Raw genomic sequence first — 19,228 nt, 5'->3', positions numbered from 1 at the left:
GAAATATTTCTTTAGTAGCACCAAACATTTCCCATATGTTAGGATTCTGATGATATTGCTTGTTAAATATGACAATTATTAACCACATAAAATAACATTAGTTATCCCTAAAGCAGTAAAGATTTTGCCAGTTATTATACCTGACCCAATTTATCTTCTTATACACAGCAAATCTTTCATTGAGATGTAGCATGGCATAGAAGATACAAACTCTAAAACTGGCTTCTATTGTCCAGAGAACAAACATTGCATAGGGAAGAAAAGGGTGACTTAAGAAAGGGATGTCATAAAAATAGTAAACAATATCACAAGACTGGGAAATGGTTTTATGTCAGTATGTTATGTGCATCTATCATATCAAATAAATTTAAATAGAAACCTTCAAAGTTTAACCATTAATGCCACCCATAACTAATTTGTTTCCCATCATATCTGATAAGAAACTACTAAAGCGGGGATTATAAAACAGTGAAAATTACCTAAATTGTGAAGTGAAACTATAAGTTTCCGTACGTTTGTTATTTTGAAATTTTAAAAGTCTTCCTTGTCTGGTTCCTTATATTTACCTGTGAAGCTCATGATTTCAGTTTTCATTATATCTGAATGGTATTTTATACTGTGTGTCACACGCTCTATTATCTATTCATTGGTTGTCAGACATTTAGGAAGTTTCCATTCTCTTGCTACTGCTAATAGAACAGCAATAAGCACGACCACCCAAACAAGAGTTGAACAAAGATGACATTAATGAACATGTCAAATTCCGGGGGAAAAAACTCCAACAGAAATATTTAGAAACATTTGTAACATGTTTCCTACAGGAAAAAAATTTCCACATTTTTTAAAAGTTACACTATGTATACACAAGTTGTTTACAAGTCAATATATTTTAAAAGTTAGTTGATTGTCATCTCAATGGCTGGCATGGTAACATTCCAGAAAAAATACTGAGGAAAAATATGATGGTTCTATCTACATTGTATGCAAAGTTGTGGATCAGGTGATAACTCAGCTGGTGGGACTCATGGGTAATTAGTGGCTTAGGTAAGACCATAAACTAAAGCATGAAAGTAATTGCATGGTGACATTTCCCTGCTCTACAAGAGTAAAATCAAGCAAGGCCTGTTTTATTCGTGAACAGAGAAGTCAGTAATTAGATACAAATAGATATAAACAATATAAAATATGTAACAATTTACAAATATAAAAAACAGTGTATCAACTAAACATTCATAAATAAATGAATGAAAAGACAATGAGGAAAAAGAAACTTTCAAAGAAAAGCACAAAGTATTTCTGTGTTTTTTAAATGATTTCATAGGCTAAATCTTTTACATTATTGACAGAAACTCAAAATTGTGAAAATTAAGGAAAGACGCTGGTCTGTGAGCCCATTTATATTTGGTTATATTTATGCCTAAACCCTGCTGATCCTTATAACAAAAAAACTAAATATGATATAATGGTAGTTATAGAGGAATACTTCAGCGCAGAGGCCTCAGGTTTCCTAGTTGAATAGAATATTGTCAGCAATTGTTATAAGCTGCTATAGCTTCACAAGGATGCATGACTCGTCATGATCTTCCCACAGAAAGCTGAATTTGAGTAAAATAAGGAGCAAGAAGATTTCAAAAAAGACTGTAGGACAGCTGTCTTGGATTATCTGTAAGAAAATATCACTACAAACTTGGCTGAGGACAATCAACTGTCAAACTATCCTCAGGATATTTTTTATAATCTGTGAGTTGCTGGCTCTCAGAGGATGTCTAAGGACTCTTGCTTCATCTAGGTAATGACTGTTGGATATTGAATATTGAAATAAATAAATAAAATATTTTGATGGATGTATTTGTGATTTGGGGAAAAAAAGAACCCCCATTTGCCAAGTGATAAAATGTTTTATCTATCAGGTTTGATCTATGACGGCAGCAAAAACCGCCACTAAATTTGGCATGAGCTGTACTTCAAGCAACCTTGACTGTCCCTATGTAATTTAGAGGTGGGATACAATGTATAGAATTTGATGCATGTCTCAATAGGAGAAATACTATGAAGTTCCCATCTTACTTATTAAGCTAATAACACACCAAAATTACAGGAGCAATATTAAATCACCTACTTGAAATGTTATACAAAGCATGAAGTAAATTATCAATAGTTGACTCTATGAAACCTTTGATACTTTTATTGTAAAATATTATGTTACTGTAGTCTGGCAAAAAATAAATGATTTCATTTTCTTCCTGTACTGTGATCTGCTCCCTCTTGTTGTCTCAGTGTAGTTCCATCGTTATACTTGCACACCTTGAAAGGGTTAAGGTTGACTTGAATATCTGACAGGGAAACTACACAGTCCTCACACGTTCATACTTTTATTACAGGTTAATCTAACCTGCATACTCACAAATTTGTAATTTCTTATTGTTTCCTACTGTAATTTGGAAAATAATGAAAAATTAAAACACTTTTCAAATCACAACAGAATTTCCCATTACTAAGAAGAATAATATACATGATTTTAACTTTTCAGAAATATACAATTCAATTACTTCAATGACACAACTTTAAATAAAAACTTCAATTTTAATTGTGTATTTTCAAAACACAAGCTGAAAACAAACTTAATAGACTCATGAACTTACATAGACAGTTTTATAAGTGCCTGTGTCAGATAGCTGTTGTAATATCACATTCATAACTATTTATGGAAATATGAATAAATAAATCTAAAGACACATTTAAGAATATTCACCTTCCATACACAACATGTCAGTAATTGTCTTTTCATGGAGGAATAAAATTAAATTTTCTCCTAGAATATGATTTTAACAATTCAATTTAGTTATTTTACTCTTATTAAAGTAGACAGCTTAAACAATAGAATATAATACAATGGAAAGTAGCTATCATGACACATAAAAAGTGTATTTGATGACAGAACTTTAAGACAAAAACTTCACTCTTTGAAAAAAATAATAAAGCAAAATATTTAACTATATATTAAAAGTTATTTATAAGTAAGATAAGGAAATGACTATGATTTCCTAACCCCAGTGCAAGGAAGAAAAAAAGAGAAATAAATCATAGAGGAATATTAAATATGAGAGTTCATGAATTAACACATATTGAATAAGTAACTTACTTTGAACTCCATGGGAGCGTACTATTTTCCAGGTTTCTGATGCCATTTCTTTGACATCCACTTGATAGTGATGAATAGGCACACCTCCGTGGGAGTCAGGTTTGTTGAACAAGATCTTAGCTGTAGTCTGAGACAGGTCTACGATCTTCACTCCATGAGGACTAGAGGGTACATCTACAAAGGAAGCAACCTGGACAATGAGGATGACTATTACTAAGACTCATTGTGATACAAGAATTAGACATGAAGCAATGATGTGAAACATATTGATAGTTTGTTCCCGGTTATTCAGAAAAAAAGAACATTTCAAAGTAAAATTACACAAAGCATGCCAGATACCCTGCGAGAGTGACAAAATGGAGAACTGATGCGTGTTCTTTATGTGCGAAGGACATTTTAAAGAGTGTATTTTCTTTTAATGGCATTTTTGTTTTCCTCAAGATTGCTTTGTCTCTCTGGAGACTTCCACTGATTGTTTCATCAGATGAGCTTACACATTTTTTTGAAAAATTTTATTGTTACATTGGTAGTGTTTATACTGAATCTATATACAACTTTAGGTAGATTGAGTCTTTTAATTATGAATATTCTTCCACTTAAAGAGTAAAGGATATACATTTGTTAATTTATTCTTCAGTCAATTAATAGTTTTTTGTGTATATAGAGATATTTTCTCTCCTTGGTTTATTATTTATTACATATCTTAATTTCTTTATCTTTTGATATTTATGGATTGTTTGCTTGATTATTGTATCTGCTACCACAGAGTCAGGAGAGATGCCATGTAGCCCAATCTGGGACATACACCAGAACCTAGCCAGTGAGCCACAGCAATGTGGACATACACAGAATATTGTAATGGGTTAAATTAATATAAGAATTAGCCAATAAGAAGCTAAAATTTATGGGCCAAGCAGTGATTTAATTAATACAGTTTCTGCATGATTATTTTTAGAGGCTGAACAGCTGGAAAACAACAAGCAGCCTCCATGCAATAAACTGGCACCAACATGCTAAAATCCACTTAAAAACCTGGGAAAACTTAATTTTAGACACAAAAACACAAAGTTTAACATAGTTTCTTGCTGTTTGCTGGTGGCATGCCACTGCTCCTGTAAAGGGTTTTCCTGACTCAGCTGTAGCAAAAAAAAAAGCCATGCCATTTTAAAACTCTGGCTTTCTGGGCCATGCTGCTAGTGCAATCTCTGGCTCTTTCAGAAGACTGGACATTTGGATGGGGTTTGTGAGCAATGTGCTGTGGCTTGTTGGTGGCAACATGAACCAGCTGTGTGCTTGGAAGTGGGGTGGTGTGCATGGCAGCTCTCAGAGGCTGCAAGTGCCTCTGCCATGCTGGACTGGGCTGGGCAAGCAGGAAATGTGGTATTTCCCCCAAGGAATGATGCAGCTTAAGTTTTTAAGAAGCACTTAACATTTAAGAAGTGTTCCTAGACAGAAAAAAATTACAGATACACAGTAGAACAGATTCAGACATAAAAGACCTCTAAATGGGTCACAGTTTTGGATCAATGTATGTAGTCTTGAAAGAGAGAAGAAAAAAGAGTATAGAGAGTTTGAAAAGAAGCAAATGGCTTTTAAAATGGGTAAAGTCTTTAAAGAGACACAGTACAGACAGTCATAGATTAAAGGAGTAATGATAATAAAATAAATATTAAAAGTATGAGAGTAAAAATAAGCCATATAAAGATGGAATATACACAGAAAGTCTGGATTATGTATATTATTGTGTTTTTCTTTGAATTTTTGACTGTAAAGGAGCTAAATACAGAGAAACATTTCATTGTATAGGCTACTAAGCTAAACCAACATATATATTCTACAGGTGTTATGACTTTCAAATTTGGATCTAAGGATATGTTGCTTTGGAAAGGAGGTTCTCTTGTTTCCATAGAAGATGAGAACTTGTGGATTGCTTCCAGACCAGTATGGTTTGATGGAACAAGAACCCCTGAAGAACACTCCCATGAAGAAAATACTTCACCCAATAAACAGCAGGAAGCAGTTTGGATAGAACTAAGCCCATATTCCCAAATATTGTGTGTAAATACTTCTTTACATTTAAAGAGGGATATACTATAGAGATGGATAATTTGCATTGGTATGGATCATGGTTTATTGATACAAATTTAAGGTCAATTTTGTTATATGTACATGTATTTCTGATCTTAATTTAGGTATTGTGTTTGTGTAGCTCATTTAAAAATGTAATGTATAATTAAGAAAAATAAGTTAATAGATTCTCATCTATAATAGATAAATTTTAGTCATGTCAATTTGATCTTCTAGATTTATATAGATATATTTCAGATAGATAGGTGTTCTTCAAAATTTTCAGAGACCTTGAGAATATGGCATATACCATGTTTCATTGATGCCTCTGGGAGGTCTGCTCTTTTCTACGGGGAGACCAAGGATATTGGTCAGGGAGGGAAGAAAGGTGGGGAAAGAACCTAGGGAGGGAGTGAAAACTGCAGTCACCATATAATATATATAAAAAAAGAGTATTTTTAAAATTCTGAAGTCATTTTACATAAAAACTATTAAAACAAATTCCTTGTTATTTAGTTTCCAAAAAAATGTTTTAATAACTTAGGACTTTTCATGACAATGAGACACATCTGCTCCTGGCAGCACAAGCTACTTCAAGAGGAAGATGGGCTTTGAAGAGGCTTCTTATTGAGTTGGTTAGCCATTTGGGCAAGAAACTGCTCTTGCCAGGACTGCTTGACTGGACATGCGGGACCCACAGAAAAATGACTGCTGGATTTTCTTAAAGGTGAGGACGGCCTCAGGGGTTCCTGCTTCATGAATGAATCTACCAGACACATTCAGGACACAGAAAAAAGTTACTGACAAACTGCCAATATAGGGGGAACTGTCTTTGAAATTTCCACTTCTTGGAAAAGTCTGCTGGATACTATAAGCCTGTAGACTGAAGATTGGATGCCCCAATGGTACAGAAGAAATTTGGGTGACTGTCCAGGCAGCAAGATGTCTTTGTCAATTCTAGAATTTTGGAAGTTGCTTATAAGGCACTTCCTGTTTACTTAGGTAATATTATATCTTTCTGGAATCTTTGATGGAGTTGAAGAATTTATAATTATTGTAACAGTTTTCCTTAGTTATGATAAAAGATGAAATATTTATAAATATTGTAACTGTAATTCTTTCTTAAAAACTATTTTGTTATTTGCAATTTTACTTTGTTAAAGTTAAAGCCTCCTTTTTGTTTAAACAGAAAAGGGAAAATGGTATAGGAGCTCCTTCTGTGTATGTGTTGCTTTTATTGATTAATGAATAAAGAACTGGTTTGGCCTATAGCATGAGAGAAAGTAGAACAGAGTCAGGAAAAATGCCATGTAGCCCCAATGGCGATAGATGCTAGAACTTTAGCTGGTAAGCCACAGCCACATGGCCATACACAGATTAATAGAAATGGGATAGATTAATATGAGTTAGCCAATAAGAAGCTAGAGCTAATGGGCCATGCAGTAATTTAATTAATATAGATTTGTGAGAATATATTTGGAGGCTGAGCAGCCAGGAACCATCAAGCAGCCTCCATGCAACATTTGTGTTATGTTATAATTTTTTAGATCATGCATTTATCAGCTTGTTTGGTAATTGTTATGGTTCATATATAAGATTATGCTAACAAAGACAAGTTGGAAGTGAGTTATTTCTTCTCTACATAATTTCTTCATTTAGGATATTCTAGCACTATATTGAATAAAAGTGGTAAAAAGTGATGTGAGATTTACCTCTGTATTGTGATTACCATTAATGAATAAAAAAAACTGCTTTGGACCTATAGTAGGGCAAAATTTAAGCTATGTGGGGAAAACTAAACTGAATGCTGGGAAAAAGAAGGGTTGTCACACAGAGCTGCCAGAGACAGAGACTGGGGACTTTACCTGGTAAGCTACAGCCACATGCCAATATACAGATTAATAGAAATGCATTAAAGTAATATGAGTTAGCCAATAACAAGCTAGAGCTAATGGGTCAAGCAGTGATTTAATTAATACAGTTTCTGTGTAATTATTTTGGGTCTAAGCTAGCCAGGTGGCCAGGAACCAACAAATGGCCTTCCTCCAACAGAAAAACACTCCTTTTTTTATTATTGTTTTGAGGAGGAAAGCAATTCATACTTGCTTACCTCCAATATGATGTTACTTGTGTGTTTTTCATAGCTGATCAACTTGGCCTTTCATATGCTGAGTTACTCTAGAGCTGAACTACTTGTACTATCTGACATCAGTTTGTAATGCAAAGCTATAATAGCTGAATCAACATTGTCCTACATTTTCCTGAGGCAGCGCACTATATAGCTTTCTGACATGATCATGGGGTATGTTCTTCCAAAATTCTGTCTCTGTATTAGCTTCTGAAGTCTGGATAGCTAAAAACAATGGGGACTGACAAACGCTGTGAGTCAGGTTGTCCTCTTACAGATTTTAACAAGCATATGGTCACATCATGACATCAGAAGAAATTGATACTTATAAACTTTATGCTTAATCTCACCATTGATCCTGTCTTTCAGTACTTAATATCATTTGTTATTTTAAGTTTCTTTCTTTTGATTCCATTCTCAATCCATTCAGAAAAATTGAATGTCCAAGTTGTCTTTGCCCACATTAATTTTAGTATTTTAGATGAAAAATGGTGCCCACAACTTTGGTTGTTAGAAGTGCTGAATCTCATTCTCGTGTTTTAGGAGGTTCACATGAAAAAAAAGCATTCTACAAGCATGAAGAAGGGGAGCCACTGGAATGTTCAGTCTATCGTCTAATGCCAGTCTGCTGGATGTCTGCAACATCAGTAGTGTATTAGTTTGTAAGCAAAGCATCTCCCATTAATAGTTACCAAATTGAACTCTGGATCCCTCATTGGAGCTATTTTCGAATCTGGAAGCTAAGTGATGACTGCCGTGTTTGCTTTCATTAATTTTTTAATGGAAATATTTAAAATTGGTTTGCTCTGTTTATGATAATAAAAGCAATTTTCTTATCTGTCTCATTAAAATCCTAAATGATAAGTGGGTTGTGATAAAAAGCATTGAAACATGAAGATATACAATGACAGTAAGAGGCATCAGCTGCGTCAATTTAAGAACTATGATGAGGCCAGCTGGTAGTGGCACATGCCTTTAATCCCAGCACTCAGGAGGCAGAGGCATGCGGATCTTTGTGAGTTTGAGGCCAACCTGGTCTACAAGAGCTAGTTCCAGGAGAGACTCCAAAGCTACAAAGAAATCCTGTCTTGAAAAACCAAAACAAAAATAAATAAATAAATAAACAAACAAACAAATAGATTTTATCTGGTTCTCTTTGAATGTCTTTTTTATTTCTAATAAGATAAATGCAGATTACTTTTCTTTTGACTTGTGCTTTAATGTTAATACTCTCAGTATTTTAATGGTGAAACTTAACTGTGAGTGTTAAAATGTTAGCAGGTGATGTCTTTTAAAATATTGGAAGATCTCTGATGTATGTGATTAGGAACTTACAAAAGGAGCTGTAAATACCACATATGTTCTTATTCCATGTGAGGGTTTATTGAGGAAAATATTTGCAACGCAGGAGCTCTCGCCAGATACTTTTGATTCTAAGGTATCTTTGTAAACTGACAAAATATGTTGATGGGGTGTCTTTTTCAAACTCTTCCCCTTAAGGTTCAACAATCAATGTAGGAGACAATAAATGTAAGAGCAAAAACTAATGGATGACTCCAAGTAACAATGCCATACAGATACAATACAGAAGTACAAGTCACATGGGTTCCTGAACTAAGAGGTGGAAGTAGACACATGCTCCTATCTCTAAAGATAAAAGTATATACTGGACTATATTGAGTACATTAACAGTACTTAATTGTCAGCTTCTCCAATAAAGGTTCATTTCAAAATGAACTTGGTGGGACTGTGTAGTGTTTATGTCTAATTTTGTTTGGATTGGTAATGTTTAGTATTATTGGTCATTTGATTGAATACTTTTGTTTCCACATTTTTGTTTATGAGTATGGATGTGTGTTTCTTGGTATTCATTTGTTTCCTGAGTTTTTAAGAGAGTGAGAGAGAACAAGAATTTGGGCAAGTTGAAGGGTAGGTAGGATCTAGGATTAATTGGGGTGAGAAAATATAATCGCATATATAGTATGAAGATTTTTCTCAATAAAAAGAAAAATAGATTAAATTAGAAAAGTTTTGAACATTAATATATGTGACAAAACATCTAATTCCTTGGAAATTGCTTTTAATTCCAATATTCTGGTTTTTAGCAGCTTCAAAATTCAAATGATTATTCCAGTGATATCTTAATCTTATTTTATTACTTATGTTCCTGATATATCTTTAGAAGTGGTTATATAAACTGTGTAATCATTTCCAATTTTATTTGTTCATTAAGTTCAATGACTCAAATTAGGTAGTTTGTTGGTTTTATCCCTGACCACTAACATATTTCATTGAATTTGTTCAATCAAAATCAAGATTTCAGTATATTATTATATTCTCAGAAATAATATGTACACATATACCTTTTTAAATTGATGCTTTCAATTATGTCTTATTACTCAATTAATTTTAATACACCAAACCTTTTATACACTGGGTAGAAAATTCAGGTATTTGTATGTCTATCTGTCATCTATCTATCTATCTATCATCTATCTATCATCTATCTATCTATCTATCTATCTATCATCTATCTATCTATCTATCATTAATCACAGTATCATCTCTCTCTATCTATCATTTATCTATCTATCCATTCATACATTTATGGACTAAAAATGCCTAGATAACTTGGAAAGAGCAACAGGCTCCATCTTGTGCTGTTCATAAATCAGTCCTTTGTGTTTTTTCAAAAATAAATGGATCATTCTGCATTATGAATAAACATCTCCAATATTCAATTTTCTAATTCTATGCGTTAGTCAGAATATAAACATATTCAAAGGAAATCTGTGACTTGATCTTTCATGATCTTACTATTCACATTGCTAAACACTGGGCTGATCATTGAACATATTTCCATCGTCTTCACCAAATGGCCCATTTCAAAGCATCTCTCACTCTTTCATAGCACAGTGCATTTGTTGTCAATGTCACCTTGACCTGTGTACTCTTTCCATTGTTTGTGGCCCCAGTTCTTCTTTTTTATTTAGGTCAAAAGAGGACATCTGTTTGAAGCTTTTCCCAGGAACTCCAATCAGAGATCAATTTTATGCAGTCATAAAATTTAAATTTTATTTAAAGTTGTATTGTAACTCATATGTATTGAACTATAATTTAGGTGATGACTGAGTGCCTTTCTTATTCAACTGTTCATTCAAAGACACAAAACAGTATACTGTACCTAGGGGAAACATTTCATGTAATTGTTTATTCAATTGTTAACTAGAGATTAGTTATTGTCAAAAGATTTTTTACCAATATAATTGTTAGGGTAACCAGTGTTTTTCTTATAGTATGATCATGAAAAAGCAAAGGACTATATGATTAGTTAGTGAAAATCTCTGTTTATTTCAGAATTCTCTAAATAAATATCAATGAGAATATCTTTCTAAGATATTTCACTGAAAGAAACAGATTTATAATCAGATGATGAAACCATTTCCTTGCAAGTGAATTAACTTTATCCTGCTTTATGGTACAATATCATCTGATCACACAGACCACTGAACTGCCGATTATTCTCTATCTATGAAATTCTGCTCAGTTGACATAGCTTAACCTCTAATCAGGTCTCTCTTCTCCCAAGTGACTTCTAGAGTTTTATCTGTGACATAAATGAAAATATAGCTGACAGCTTTATGATATTTGTGAATTAAATAAATCTTGGAAAGAAAACTAAAATATTGAATTTGACTGGGTCTCTGTAGGTTAAAGAGATGAGTCAAATATGACAACTTGAACTGTAAAAGTGGTAAGTACGGGCCCTGAACTAAGGTTAAGAAAATCGAGTGAGCAGTGCCAGTATGAGATATTTCACTTATAGACATGGGAAAAAGGAGGACAGATGAGATAATGAAAAAGAAAAAAAATGTTATTTATAAAAATTAAATGTCTAAAGTAATCAAGGTCCTTAGCTAATAACACATCGCCACCCTAATATCCACTAAAAAGAATTTGCCTATATGAAATACGGTGGACTGTAATAACAGCTATCTACTCTCTTTGAGCACTTTATTTGTTCTTGGTGTTTTGAAAGTACAGTTTCACATTGACTTATGTCTGTGCACTTAGGTAGATCTGTGAATGTCTTTTGTGCCACATGACATGGAAAACTTCAAGTCCAAATTGAGGTACCTATTATTTAGCTGAAGCTGTTATTTGATATACTTTTTTTGATACCACTACCTCAAATTGTTCAAGAGAATTCAAAAGAAGGACCAAGAAATTGTAAAGAAATATAATAATTATCCTGATTATAACATTACATATATTATATATTAGTAAAATTACTGTGTTAGAACATATGCTTTTTTCATTAAATACAGAAAATATAAAAATAAATAAACATCATTGTAAAAAGTCTTGGTTCATTATGTTCACATGTAAAGCAAATACAAATGATGTTTCATGTGAGACATCCTCAGGGAAGCCCTTTGAACTAGTTTATGTGTGCTCATGCTCATTGTTAAACCATAATGTAGACTAAAATATGACATATTTACATACAAAGAAACATGTCAAAAGGTATATTGATATGGGAGAGTCTTCTGTTTTGTGTTGATTTCATTGGTTAAATAAAGAAATTGCCTTGGCCCTTTAATAGGACAGAAAATTAGGTAGGCAGAGTAAACAGAAAGGATACTGGGAAGAAGGCAGTGAGGTCAGATGCTATAGTTCTCCTCTCCAAGATGCAGGTTAATATCCTTTCCGGTAAGCCACCACCTCGTGGTGCTACACAGATTATTAGAAATGGGTTAATCAAGATGTAAGAATTAGCCAGTAAGAGGCTAGAGCTAATGGGCCAAGCAGTGTTTAAAAGAATACAGTTTCCGTGTAATTATTTCTGGGCAAAAGCTAGCTGGTGGCTGGGAGCCCTCCCAGGTGGCAGAAAGCAGCCCGCTGCTCCACTATAGTATATTGTTTCACAATCCCTGAATATCCACTCTATCTGACAAATAAATAAAATTAATCTATGAATATTACTGAAGTATAAGAGATTATAACAATGTGATTCAATTAAGCTATAAATCCCCATCATAATATACTTTATCTAGCTGCTCTTCTACAGCAGAGAAAATAACAAAGTAAAGCATAAATCATAAACTGTCCAATTCATCAATATATATGTTTGGTATCTATATGTCTTATCTCCATAATAATATATAATCAAAATGCTAATAAATGTCACATCATCATGTTATGAGAATGTTTTTGTATCTTTAAGATACTTGAGTGATTTTTCTAAATAGTCACATTTCTTAATAAACTATTTTCCTCAATTCATAAAACGCTATTCACCAATGAATGATTATTTTCAAAGTGCCACTTATTACCAATTTTAAGCCGCAAATTGCTGATTTTTTCAATAATATTGCCTAAGATGATAATTATTTTGTCTCTTAGAATTATTATGTGTATTTTTTAATTTGCCTTATCTTTTTAAGTGTTTCTTTTATTTACAACTTATTTAATTTTAAAGGACATTAATAACCAAAGTATGTGGCAGCATTGCTTAATCTAAGCCTTTAGAGTATATTGACTTAATAAGAATTTTGGCTTCTTACTACACTGGCGACATGTTTCTAAGTATTATGCTTGTTAGCTTAGGTTCTCCTCAGCCTTGAGGGAAGAAATATCAGAGATTACACCTTGATCCTTTGTTTGCCTTTCATAGGACACAGATGTAATTTTCTCATTACTATTGGTGTTGATATTGGTCATTTTATGAAGAATGCACGTAGGAATTCCAATTATAAAATATTTCCTATGTTGTCAAATTAAAAATAAATTAAGGTTATATTTATTGCATATTTTCTCACTGAGTTGCCACATACCTTCTGGAGAAGAAACTCATGCCTCTTGAATGAATTACACTAGATTTTAAATAAAACAATACATTGATGTGGTCATATTTTAAAATGTTATTTTACATTATTTATAATATAACTTTGGTTACAATGCATGTTGCTGACTTAAAATAATCTCACATCTACATGACAAAAAATACACTTTAAAATGAGCTTTAGATACTGAATGAATTGTAAGCATTCACTATTCACTATGTCAAATATTTTTCTATTTTGTAACTCTTAATTCATTACTTCAAATAATGTTTTTATTATGACTAAACAACTATAAATACTTTTAATTTAATGGAAAATTTGTTTATACAATTTTAGCAGCTTAAATTTCCACTTGAGTATAAGATTATTTTATCAATGTCAAATATTAGTGTCCTGTACTCACCTGCTAACTCAAGAATATATTCCTGAAACCTTGTTCCTATACGGTTAGTAGCAGTGCAGTTATATCGTCCAAAGTCGTTTTCTGATGTAGGGGCAATCTAAAATAATCACAATAATAAAAGTGAAAATTCTGAAATATCAAAGTTATTTTAAAAGGCTAAATCATCTCTACTTCTTGCACATTTGCTCAACTATTTTACATATGACTCCTCGGGGAACTCTTTTCTTTATCTAGCAAGCATTATTAAATAATACAAACATTTCTTTTAATTTTATGTATTTTTAACTTCTTTTATTTTTTGAAATGTTAATGTCACTGCATCATCTTGCCATTTCCTGTTCCTTCTCCAAGCCTACCCATACACCCTCCTTGCTCTCTTTCACATCATGGCCTCTTTCTCCATTGTTCCATGCACATTTGTAATACCACATGTATACACATTCCTAAATGCATAAATGCTACCCGCTCAGTCTGCATAATGCTAAAATTTGAATGACAGATCCATAAAACTAGATGTTCATAGTTGAAGTGATTCATCATGCCTTGTTTATCAGTTCATCCATTTGATCAATACATCTATTCAATGGCAAAGTTATCTTTTGATAATCACAGCATAGGTAAAGTTTTAAGGAAATACATCATGTAGTCAATGCAAATTCAAACCAACTATTAAGCTAAAGACAATAATTCTACTAAAGTATGTCTTGCATTGTTTTCCTGGTTTGTTTGTTTGTTTGTATTTGGACCTGTCACATTCTATACCCCATGCTAGTATCATAGCTCTAGTAGCTCTCAGGCTTGCCTTAAACTTTCAGTGTTTCTCCTCATTTTGCCTCTGAATTGTTGAGAACATCAATAAGCCACTATGCTTATTTATGATTTTTACATTTAGCTCTTTATCTTGATTTTTTTTCATAAAAGATGTCTTGCAAGAAAACAGTGGCAGGTAAAAATGCTATAAACTCTATTTTTAAATCTGTAGTAATTATCTTTGTTCTATTTTCTTTTTCTTTAGATGAAAAAAATATGACCTGAGTTTTCAGATTAAAATCAGAAATTAACTTCCTCTTCAGGGATTCCACTGGTGAAAGGTGGGGTCAACTCTGTAATTCTGTTGTGCATAAATGCTTACATGTTAATCCTCCAAAGATATTTGATGATGGTGATAAATATGATTTTCAATCCCAGTGGCTGTTTTAGAGAGACTGCGCTAACAACACGAATTGCCCATTAATTTCAACACTATTCTAAGACTGAAGAAATGATTTAGTGGTAATGGGAGACTATTAACTAAGAGAACAATTTTGAGGTCTATTGAAGATGATTATTCTGAATAAGTAGAGTATAAAAAAGCTGTTTCATTCATTTTCTAATCAGCAGTCCAACTAAGAAAAGTTCATAGGTTTAACAGCTTAATGCTCAGATTTAACTCTTTTGTTAGTTCCCTGAAATTATTCAGAAACTCATTATCCTTACATGTGGCTTTTTAATAAACTAGGCAAGTTTAATCCTATTACAAATACACTATCAAAACCTTTTCTTATTTCACAGTCATGTGAGAAAGGTTTTAGTACATTCTACAAAGAAGCTGGTTTTTATAGAATCAATACAACATAGAGGCAAGAGAGCCATAGCAAGCACCATGACTACAGTACAGGTTGTTCCTTTTTAAAGATTAATATCCTATAAAACAGACACTTACTTTGAAGCCATTTTCAAATAGCTCAATTTATGATTTGAAAAATCGGTCCAATGCTGTTTAGAACTTAATAGGAAATAAGACGTTGAATTCATAGACCCTCGTACTCCAAGAACAAAAACAGGCTTTGCAAGTTTATCACAATAATTCATTTATGATGCTAGGCTTAGTAAATACTGAAATCATTTAATATAGCACAGATTAAAAGAACTAGAAATACAAAATAATCAAGGGAAAAATACAAGCAAGAGAGAAAATAAAGAAAAAGGAAGCAAGGATGAATTAACCAAGCCAACTTTAAGTCACTGTTCCTAGAAAGCAACTTCTCATCCAACAATTGCTTTTACAAGAAGGTTAGTGATGCTTGGTTCTCTTGACAACATCTTTGGATTTAGAATAGCATGTGGGTTACCTTGTGAGGATGTTTCTTGAGAAGATTGGAAAGACCCAAACTTAATGTGGACAGCACCATTCTACTGGCTGGCCACCAGAATGAAATAAAATTGGAAAAAGGGGGGAAAAAACTGTGCCAACATTTTCTTGCTTTTTGCTTCTCATCTAGTATAAAGGGAATTCTACACCACATGGCCCTGCCTTTGTAATGCTCTGTCCAACTGCATGGGGCCAAATCTCTATTAATTGAATATTCTTGAATCTCTGAACCCAAATAAATCTTTCCTCTGTCAAATTGTTCTTTTTAAAATTTAGTGATGGTTTCAGAAAAATACTAAAGTAAACAAGAGAAAGATTTAAAAGTTGTACACAACATAAAGTGAAATAACCCCAGCTATTAGATAAAATTTTCATCAAAAATTTAAATATTTGCAATATAGGCATAATCATTGACATCTCTAGAATTATACATTATTAACCAAATGATAAGTTTATACAGCTGTCAAAGAATAATAGATATAAACAAAAAACAGTGAGATAATCAATCAACTTTGAAGTTAAATCTTTAAATTATTTTGCCAACCCCATATTTTCTCACAAACATAATTATTTCACTTTCAGAAAGTAAATTCATGAAAAATATTTCAGATATAGAAGCACAGATAAAGAATTGGTTATTATACCAACTAAAATTAATTTTTCAAAATAATATGAAATTTATATAAATATTTTAATATATGTCTTATAGAAATTCAAATTAAATGTATTCTGACATAATCAATATTGGCTAAAAATATGCTTATTGATGTGCAGATGAAGGCTTACCTCTAGTATCATCTTTCTCCCGACACTGTATGTCTTTAAATGAGTGGTATTTTTAGCTGGTAAGACCAATTTCTCTCTTCTCCAATGGATTGATGCAGGTGGATTTGATGTCACATCGCAACTTATATTGATTGGATTTCCTTCCCAAGAATAGTACATTGTCTGATTTGAAACAAACTTAGGAGCATCTGTAGAACAATATTATATATTATATACTATGTAATAACATATAAATAGGCATCATTATGTATTCATTTGATAAGCACACATATTAGTAATTTTTATTGCCTTTGTAAAGAATTCATAATGAGAGACAGAGAGCTGGCTCAGTGGATAAGAGCAATTGCTGACCTTTCTGAGGACCTGGATATGATTCCAGCACCCATGAGGTGACTCACAACATCTTGTTATTTCAGTTTCAGGAAATCTCCCTCTGGCCTCCACAGACAATGCACACTTGTGATTCACAGTTATACAATCAGGTCAGGCATTCATTCACATGAATTAATAAAGTATTTTAAAAGAATTTATAATATTTCTATTTTTAAATTTTATATGATATTAAGGTTTGTGAAAATACATGGCATGCAGATGTTTGTATAGATTTAATAGTTCAAATAAAAAAGAGGTGAATTATTAAAATAAAAAAATATTTAGAACTAGATTTAATCTTAATGTCCTGACAAAAAAATTAATTGGTTTGAATTAAATAGTAAACATTCAGCCAGTATTTCAGGAAATCGCAATATGATGTAAAATTTAGAAAGGGAGTTTAGAATATTTTTTAAAGAAATCAATGATCAGTTTTTAATTAATTAATTTTGTTCTACAAGTACTGTATTTTTCTAATAATATCATGCAGCAGTGGAGAAATCTTATTTTACAGGTAATGGTCCACATTTTTCATGCTTTCTCCTCCCAGCCCTACATTGATTCTGATGATACTACTGTAACACTAGTTATTATAAAACATTAACTGATATAAAATGCTTTCATAGTTATATATGAGATTGTGTAATATTTTCTGAGCTTGACTTGTTACACTTAATGTTAGGTTCTATATGTATTTGCTGAAATGAAGGAAATTCATCCAAATTTGTATTTATAACACCTCATTTGTAAGTTAATTTAACAGATTTGTTGCCTCCACCTTTTGGCTCTGTGAATTTTGTTGCCATAAATGGGGACAAAACTTTGGGGATGAATTTTGTCCATACTGGTTTCACCTTTTTTAAAAAAAATATATACACACAATAGTGAAGATGCTGTATGAGACCTTTCTCCAGTCTTAAGATATGTGTATGTGTGTTAGCTCTTTATTGTTGTTGATGATATTCTCTGTTCTTTAGGTCTTTTATATCAATTTGACAATTAAATGCACATTTGTTATTTACTCACACTGAATTAACATGATTACTTTTGAGGTTTGAGGTTACACTTCCCTAAGGTTTAGTTATGGTGAGTGTGTGCCTTTTAACGAAATATCAATTTAAGTCCACTGCTTATTTCAAAAGCAGATTATTTTTAGTTTTTTTTCTATTAGTTTTGCTTGGTCCTTTGCCTGTCTAATTTTCAAAAGTCTTCTTCAAATTTGTAGTTTGAACTTCACTTCACTCTGTTATTTATTTTACTGTGTAGAACTTTTTAATAACTTGTGGTATTATTTTTTTTAACTTCTCATTTATTTTCTACATTGGATTAGGATCTCATCTAAGAGTTCTTTCCCATTTCATAGTCTTAAGCATTCTCTGTTTCTCATAACTTATCAGTTTTAGATCTTACATTTATATCTTTAATCATTTAAAAACTAATTATTAAATTTGTTATTTGGCAGTTTCACGCAAGTATAAATTCACCTCTTATACTTTCATCTCCACTTTCTTCCATCTCCTGACCACCCCAGTCTACTATTCTCTTTTGAATAGATATCTTTTTTATTATTATTAATTTTTTTTTAAATTAAAAACTTCTGCCTCCTCCCCGCCTCCCTTTTCTCTCCCCCTTCCTCCACTCCCCACCCCATCCCTCTCCAGTCCAAAGGGCAGTCAGGGTTCCTTGCCCTGTGGGCAATCCAAGGTCCTCCCCCCTCTAGCCAGGTCTGGGAAGGTGAGCATCCAAACTGGCTAGGCTCCCACAAAGCCAGTACATGCAGTAGGGTCAAAACTCAGTGCCATTGTCCTTGGCTTCTCAGCAGACTCACATTGGAGCAATGGACTGAACTTCCAAGGTCCAAATGAGGAACAGAAGGAAGGAGAACATGAGCAAGGAAGTCAAGACCGCAAGGGAGGCACCCACCCACTTAGACGGTGGGGCTGATCTATTAGGAGATCACCAAGGCCAGCTGGACTGGGACTGAAAATGCATGGGATAAAACCGGACTCACTGAATATGGTGGACATTGAATAAATATCTTTTTCACATTCATAATTATTCATTTTCCTTAAGATCCATGCAGTTTAATGAATGAAATAAAGAGTGTGAAGCAATCTGTTGAATCCTGATGAGCTCAACAGTGAATACAAAACTGAAGACAATGATTCTCCCTCACTCAGAACCTAGCAACAGCAAATACTCTAGCAGTAAGAGGTAATATCCCTTGAGCACCTCATTCATTCATGAATGTTGACTGGGTTTGCATTTGCAGACCAACAACAGGTATTCAGCATTATTTTGTTCATAGTTACAGAAGGCTTTTCAAATCTGGATGTTTTCACTTTGTGGAAAA

The 19,228-nt window shown here is 32.8% G+C and overlaps 1 protein-coding gene across 2 annotated transcripts in view; it reads right to left on the bottom strand.

The window, feature by feature from the left end:
* The window catches only part of Ncam2 (neural cell adhesion molecule 2), a 395,876-nt gene that overhangs the window by 70,137 nt on the left and 306,511 nt on the right, over positions 1–19,228 (bottom strand). For both annotated transcript variants that reach the window (XM_075958727.1, XM_075958642.1), the window contains exons 10-12: positions 16,504–16,691; positions 13,587–13,683; positions 3,143–3,316 (exon numbers count right to left, since the gene is read on the bottom strand). In XM_075958727.1, coding sequence (XP_075814842.1) covers positions 3,143–3,316; positions 13,587–13,683; positions 16,504–16,691 — 459 coding nt within the window. The remainder of the gene's footprint in view (positions 1–3,142; positions 3,317–13,586; positions 13,684–16,503; positions 16,692–19,228) is intronic.

The sequence above is a fragment of the Microtus pennsylvanicus genome, chromosome 1, assembly GCF_037038515.1.
Source record: "Microtus pennsylvanicus isolate mMicPen1 chromosome 1, mMicPen1.hap1, whole genome shotgun sequence".
Taxonomy (NCBI): Eukaryota; Metazoa; Chordata; class Mammalia; order Rodentia; family Cricetidae; genus Microtus; species Microtus pennsylvanicus.
Note: the sequence above shows the minus strand (reverse complement) of the source record. Positions and strands in the feature narration are given on the sequence as shown.